This window comes from Pomacea canaliculata, linkage group LG7, assembly GCF_003073045.1.
Source record: "Pomacea canaliculata isolate SZHN2017 linkage group LG7, ASM307304v1, whole genome shotgun sequence".
Taxonomy (NCBI): Eukaryota; Metazoa; Mollusca; class Gastropoda; order Architaenioglossa; family Ampullariidae; genus Pomacea; species Pomacea canaliculata.
In genome coordinates this window covers 1,998,809-2,006,794 of record NC_037596.1, presented here as the reverse complement: position 1 = coordinate 2,006,794, position 7,986 = coordinate 1,998,809, and the positions used below count along the sequence as shown (strand labels likewise).

Here is a 7,986-nt window from a genome sequence, read left to right as displayed (position 1 = left end):
TGCAGGATTCAAATGTAAACATTTTTGTTTCACACAGTTTGATCTCTTTGTATTACTTAAAATTTTTTTCTATCACTTATAGTTATTTTTTTATGATTTTTTAAAATTGGTGAATTTCCATGCAAACGAGGCAGTGTGAAGCCTTGTGACTCGAATGTAATGCAGAAGCTGACTATTCATGTAAGTAAAGAAACTTGCTACTCACGTAAATAGAAAAACAACCTACACTCAAATACAAAATATTACTTTTCAACTAAATACAGAAACTTTCTGATCAAGTTACAATTTTATTTTTTATTCATATTTTTGCTCTTTCCATAAAACTGCCTTAAAGAAATAAATAAAGTTCACAGTATACAGACCTGGTCATCAGGGCAACTTTTGTCTTGTGTGCATCTATTTAGAAAACACAGGGATGGTCCACACATTTTTATTTTTTAGCGACAAATAACAGTGTTCTTCTGGTCAATCATATGTACATAACCTGCTACTTTTTCATTTACACTTTAAAAATAATATTTTTTAAACATTGCTTTTTTCCCAGCTAAAATTGGATGCATGTATGTGTCCATGGTCTTCGCACATATGAAATATTTCCACCGTGTTTCTGGCACTTCATAGAGAATCATTACCTGAGAGTTCTCTTTTGAAAGAAATTGTATTTTTTTATCTAAGCAATCAGGCGCCGATGTTGTATTTGGTGGATACAGATAAATTTTAATTGACATCTCTGAAGCTCATTCTGTCGTAACCAAAGATTTTTCGTTTGTTTAAATCCAAAATTCGGCTCACAGTATAAGAAGGAAACACAAACAAAGCAAACAAAAAATAAATGCTTAATTTACAAAGCACCATATTAAAAGCGGAATTAAATTTAAATGCGATCTCAAATCCAATACATTAAAAAGACTGACATCATCAGGATTTGGGATTTTTGGGGTAACGATGAGAGATGATATGCACGTGATCATGTGTGTGTACGTGTGTGTGTGTGTGTGTGTGTGTGTGTGTGTGTGTGTGTGTGTGTGTGTGTGTGTGTGTGTGTGTGTGTGTGTGTGTGTGTGATATAATTATTTTTCCCCTTTTCTATACAGTAAGACGGATTGTTGGTACGCCTACACCTACATGTTCTACGACATTTCAACTACTAATGTCACAAGGTTTTTGTTTTTGTTTACACTAGTGTTGTGCTTGTCAAGGAATCGCAAAGAATTTATTTCTTATTAACGACTTCAACAGTGGTCATGTTCTTTGTTAGCATCGCTTTTTCATCCTTCGGCACCGTGGACACTTCAGGTTCAACATCGCAGTGAGCAAAGAAAGGTTTCTTCATCCGTGACGCAACGACTAAGGCGATGACGAGGAAGACGAGATATACGACGCGCGTGGTGAAGAACGTGCCAAACATTCGATGTCTGAAGGCGCGCAGGTCGTACAGGGAGCACGAGCCTCTACCCGCGCACCCGGAACTCCACAGCAGACACGTGGTGTCCACAACTTGGCCGTACAGGACAGGGGCAGGAAACCAGCCTAAACAAGGGCAAATAAACATAGAATGTTTAGATATCCGGTCACAGGCGGGTTGTTAGGAGCAAAGCTGCTCCTCCAAGTGTTGCTGTAACAGTAAAAATATAAAAGAAATATTTAATACTTAAATTAAACGAATGGACCAAGCGGAGATTTATTTCTAGGAACGTTGCTGCAAACATTTTTTGTCACATACTGTGTGCACGTGACTAAAAACATATTGTGTCCCCAGTTACAGCTATATTAATTTAAAGCATGAACGGAACTCACCCAGGAGAGTGTATAAAAAGCTGTAAAGTCCAATGGCAAGTGGCTTGTCAACTTCTGCAACACTCCTAGAAAAACATTTGTTGAACTGATCACGATAAAGGAATTAATTTTTAAAAAAAGGTAGTTACATAAAGTCATTTCATTGAAGAGTAGTAAAAAATAGACAATAACAATTAAAAGTATCTTGTTGTTTTAATAAACTCGAAAACTAAGGTACAGCTACAAAGATTAAAGCTGTTAGTAAAAACTTACAACTTAAACAAGAAAATTACAAATACGACTATCTGATAAGATTTAGAGTTGTTTTTTTATGTTAATGTGTAAATATAAAATAAAATAAAAACTACAACTGAAATGTAAACGTTTCAAGCGTTGTTTACCTGATTACGACGATGAAACATGGCAGAATACTCATCGCTCCGAGCAGTTCTGAGAAGAAGCTGATGGCCACGTAGGGATAGAACGTGGTGCAGCTCTGGGCGCACAGTCCAGGAACAGCTTCTGGGACAGGTTGTGATGTCTTCTTGGGCATTTCTATGCATGAGCAGTTCCCGTAGAACTGAAAACATGGACAAACAATGTTTTATTTTTAGTTTCCGAAAGAAAAGAAGATAATTGTTGAAACTTTCTATGAAATTGCATACCGGAAAACAGCACAAAACTAATAAACATTGGAGAAATGTCGAAGACGTCGATAACCAAACACAGTCACGTTAATAATTCTGTTCATGCCAATGTAAAAAATTAAAAATAAAGCTAATAATACTGTCTACTGCACAGTACTTGTGGAACAGTCTGTGGAATCGTAACACTTACAGTCCCTCTGGTCTCGGAGCATCCCGCGTGACATGGCGAGAAGTACGTCACGCCGTCTGCGCCGCACGTAGGGAAGTAACGAGAGTCATCGCACTGACAGCTCGACTGACATCGCTGTGTTGTGTTCATCACACTGAAAAAAACACCCCAAAGATTCTGTCACAAAGACTGTATTTGTACAAAGAAACGCTTAGCGTTCTTTCTGTTCTTTGACATCTTTCTCACACTGTGGTGTCCTGACGAGGGGTCAGAAATACTAGTAACACTCACATGTTAACTCCAGCACTGTAGACAGGAATTCATGTTAAACCACGAAATAACATTGAATATCATTATTTACTCCACTTGTCTACGATAAAACAAAGTTGACAAAGACTTGTAAAAGAATCATGTAATAGATGGCTTGGATTTGATTTTATTTATTTATTTATTTTTTTTTTTGACACTACAAGCATCGTCACATGACACTAAAAGCAAACAGAGAGAAAAAACGTTATGAAACATGAATGTTTTCTGAAGCATAAGCTGCAGTGCTTTACCCTTACGGTAAAATCGTTATAAACAATACAAACAACATGCTGAAAGGAGCTTTTCGTTGCACGTTGGTTACCTGTGTGACGTCACGCCAGTGTCAATGTGCGGCTGGTCACAACCAAGGACAAAGCCGCTTACAGACAGGCAAGTCCAAACTGCATTGAGGATCACCATCACCTTCAAGCACGTCATTGGCGTAAACTTGAAGCGTGACGTCACGTAACCGCCAATCAGCGTGCCGAGTGACATCGCCAGTAGGTTGACAAGGCCTGGCGAACAAATAAAGTCACGTGATACTTCGAGAGGAGATACGTTACAGAGCCCTTTAGGTTAGAAGTGATAGTGAATATGGACATCTTGCTTGCAAATTAAAGGAGAAAACAAAACGATGACGACAAAAACAAAAACAAAAACGACGACGATGATGATGATGATGATGATGATGATGATTTATGCAGCAGACACAAGAAGAAATCAAGTGTTACCGATCGTAACGTTGGCCTTCCACGTGGGCAGGAAGAACTGGGTCTCAAGGTACTTGGGTAGAAATGCAAACAACCCGGTTTGTCCCAAGACCTGGCAACACAATCCAAGCACCACAAGGGTGTAGACAGGGGTCATCAGCACGCGCATCACACTTCGTAGGAATTCTGCAAAAGAAGCAGTTGTCTCTTAACTAACTAGCAAGAAAAATGGGGTTGTCGTTAAGTAGGGAATCACACCACACTGCGTCCCTTCGCCACAAATCTTCCAAGAAATATTAACTACCAATCTCGTGGAATTTGGTTGCAGCGGTCTACATAGCGACTCCTTTGAGCTCAAGGAGACAAATATGTTTTGTAATTCTTATTTTTATGAGGACAAAGTCTTTGGACGGTCCTGCCTGCCAAAATGTGAAGTGCACTTTTCATATTTTCATTCAGCTTAGATTAATTTAATAAAAATTTATTTTATCAAGTACAGCAGCCTTAGAAATCGGCGTTCAAAGTACAAAGATAAGAAATAAAAACTTCTGATATGTCTGATGGAATCGTAAGAGAGCATCGGAGGCGGATACCTCCAAAGGAACTGGTTTTAGACTTTTATTTTGAGTGAATAAAAACAGCTTTCTTTTACACAATAAATTCAGTAAAACGCCATTATGTGCTCATTTGTTGTCCAATCCATTATCACTATGAGAGTTGTGTAGTCCTCAGGCGGAAGTTTCTGGAATTTCACCTGCCTGCTACATAGCTTAGAATCTTTAGACAGCAAAAAGAAAACTTTTCCCACCCTGTGCTTGACTACTAAAGACTACATTTAAAGACCTGCTTCTCCTAATAATACCAAGCTATTTTTTTTTCAAAGCGAGCAAAGGCGATATCATATTTTTACCTATGATGCCATATGTGCATTGTCTGCCCTTGGCTGCACGCTTCCGCTCTTCCTTCAGAGCCGCCAGGTGGGGCTGTGGTCGAAGTCGTCGTGGAAAGAACACCAGAGGAAGAGCGGTGACGATGCTTGTGATGCCGAAGACGAGAAAGCCAAGCCACCAGGCTCCTATCCAGCGAGGGTCAAGGGGGGACAAGCCAGTGTCTGGACACAAAGACACACACACACACACACACACACACACACACACACACACACACACACACACACACACACACACACACACACACACACACACAAAGAAGCACATACATATCAAATCATTCTTTAAGCTTGTCAGTATTTATGAGCACGACACGACAGTCTTATAGGAACCTTCAGGAAACTTCATTTTTCTCCAGTGATAAGTCTGTCTATGTTCAGTTGTCCTTTATGTAATGTTTAACGTATGTACCTTGCATCAGTGTGTGCATATGTGTGTATTCATTAATATGTGTGCGTGTGCGTTAGTGTGTCTCTTTTTTTTTTTTTGAAACATCCGTGTCAAACAAATGAGGGAAATCAAAGGTTAAAGAAAAACGTCTTAAATAATAACAATTAAAAAAAATTACCTTCCAGTGTGATGTATAGTCTTGTGAAAACTCCTCCCAGGACAAATGCAAGAACAGGTCCGAAAATAGTGATACATCCAACGATTCCTGCATCATCATCATCATCATCATCATCATCATCATCATCATCATCATCATCATCATCATCATCATCATCATCATCATCATCATCATCATCATCATCATCATCAATTGCCTCCTCTTGCAATTACCTATTTTTATTACTTCTTCGATGTTTTTGTACCTGAGCAAAACTTCCTAAGTGATAAGTACTCAGTGGAATCAATTAAGAGACCATCGTTCTACATATCTGTCATGTACAGAGAGATATAAGCCGAATCTTAATGTAGAAAAATACAGTTTATTACCTTGACTTCTTTGACCAGGTCGTCTGTCTGTACTTACCGATATGAAGTGAGCTCTCAGTTTTAAGCCCATTGTCATCAATGTACACGCCTGTGAACACAGTGCGAGGAGACTTGGCACAGCCTTGAAGAATCATCCCAATGGTTAGGAACGCAACAGCCAGGCCCTTCCAGTCTTCGGAAACAGCCGCCTTCTTTCTCGAATGTTCCGCTATACAAGAATCTCTCCCGTACGACATGTTGCTCGTGAGGGAAAGGTTGTCATCACGGGAGCGCTCCAAACTGTCGTCTGCACACAGAGGCACGATGTAGCTGCTGGAGACATCGCTCTGGGAGGCGTTGAGATCCTTCAGAGACCACGTGACAGCTAAGAGACTGTTTCTGGAGGCGAGGAAGGGGATGGTACACACGAGGCCGGCGAGGCCGAACACCAACGTGGTGACGGCGAGAGCCCGGGGAACGTGCAGCCGCCGCGCCAGGTGAGAGAAAGGCAGAATGGTCAACAGGTAACCAAGCTCGTTGCAGCTCAAGATCATGCCGCTGATGGAGCTGCTGAGGCCGAACTGTCGCTCGAGCGTGGTGACCTGCGAGCTGAGGTACGTGTTCAGGGTGGACGTGGTCAAGGTTATCAGGCTGACCAACAAGGTGAAACACCCGATCCTCGCGCATCGCTGACAAAAAATTGGATTGATTTCTTCATCTGTGAATCCTTTTCATAAACGTATTCTTTTGATGCATACATTATTTTATTTCCTTATAATATTCGATACTCTCTCTCTGTACATGTATATAAAATATTCTTATATTGTAAATGTGGATTTCTTATAGATAACATTCGTATTCAACATACAACAATTTATATTTAGTATAAGTGAGATTCCTATTAACCATAGACACGCATGGTATTTTACAGTTACAGTATTTGGATTTTTCATATTCGTTGATTACGTACGCATTATTTGTATTTAACATAAATAGTATTTGTATTTCACATGAACATCAGTTTTTTTTCAAGCAGACAAAAATGTTTTGTACTGTTTATATAATCAGTATCTACAGGCTGTAACCCGTTTTACACACCCACTCCCATGTACCCAGTCGACAGTCCATTCTACCAGACCCCTAATACTCTTACCCGTCGGCTGTAATAATGTTTTAATCATAGTTTTTGCAATACTAATGTGTTTATTTTACCAGTCTTAACTGATTAAATGATGTCTGTCAGTGAGTGATAAAGTCGAAAAGCGATAAGATGAACCACCCTACATGGACTGTATTTATTTCAACCTTGCCTGTCGTGTTTTCTGGTATTGTCTAATTGAGTTGTCGGGTATTAACCATCTAAGTAAATGAACAAGTAAAAAAGAAATTTAAGAGCTTTAAGCAATTCTCAAGAGGGTCAGCGTGAACAATATGTGTGTAGTGTAGAGCGTGAATAAAAATAATGTTTTAAAATAACATATTAACCATGGTCACCACACCTGCATGAAAGAAGGCCTACAGGAACCTGCTCCGCACACTGCGTACTCCTCGTTACCATGGTGATCCTCTGTCCTTTTATCGTCAGAGTGATTGGTCTGCAAATCTTGAAGATCGTCCTTTTCCATTTTGAGCAGTTAAGTCTGATCAACATGGAGAAGATTATTCATTACATTTCAATCTGAATTACATTTTAAAACAAAGAAAGACAACAAACTTTCTGGTACAACATCATCAGTCTACTTACGTAGAAAGAAATGAAGTCAGTGATACCGTATGACAAACAATAAATTAAAGACTAATGTGTGATAAAAGTTACATTCACATTCACCTAGTTCTCTGTTCCTCCCAGTGTAATGAATAGACAAGTAGGTTGACAGAGCACCTGATTATATGTGAGTGTGGGATGCTCACATTTTGGAATTGGCAGCCAATGGGAAGGAGTGAGCGTGTCCATGTTTTTTGCATGCAAGGGAGACGATGCTGATGTGTACAGTGAGAAGCTAGAAACCTTTTGACCACCATGTGCGATGCTCCCCCTCGACCTCATATAATATGAATTATGAGAGTTTTAAAGGAATTAAGGACAACAGATGTTGAATTCTGACAAATAATTACTACAAAAAGACTAATAGTGCAGCGTTCTTTTAAAGCTTCTCGTTCTCATTTATTTTGTCTCAAATTGAGAGTGATGTCCCTTCGTCTAACTGGCTAGAGGGGATTAACTGTCCTTCTTTTTTTTATCTTTTCCTGTTAATTTGAGTGAACTTTTGTGTGCAGTATTGATCTGCACATCTATAACACAACTTCATATATTCATGGATTTAATTTTGTGTTGGCGCAAGTTTTCTTCTCTCTACACTATTTTATTTCTATTGTCATATCAGCGCCATCCTGTCATAGCTGACATTTTAGTTTTGTGTATCAGCAGTATCAGCTTCACACTGATTCCTTTTCTAAAATTGCTCCATAAAATTTGATGATGAGCTGCACAACAAGGTTTGTGCACAGTA

The 7,986-nt window shown here is 39.3% G+C and overlaps 1 protein-coding gene across 1 annotated transcript; it reads right to left on the bottom strand.

Moving 5' to 3' along the window:
• Positions 1–1,081: 1,081 nt before the first annotated feature.
• Positions 1,082–7,116, bottom strand: LOC112567633 (solute carrier organic anion transporter family member 2A1-like). Its single transcript, XM_025244332.1, has 10 exons — positions 6,976–7,116; positions 5,535–6,165; positions 5,130–5,216; positions 4,522–4,722; positions 3,633–3,797; positions 3,224–3,416; positions 2,614–2,746; positions 2,178–2,356; positions 1,798–1,862; positions 1,082–1,530 (listed from the first exon to the last, which is right to left on the bottom strand). Exons 1-10 carry the CDS (start codon positions 7,099–7,101, stop codon positions 1,214–1,216), a joined length of 2,097 nt encoding a protein of 698 aa, XP_025100117.1. The 5' UTR covers positions 7,102–7,116; the 3' UTR covers positions 1,082–1,213.
• Positions 7,117–7,986: the final 870 nt, after the last annotated feature.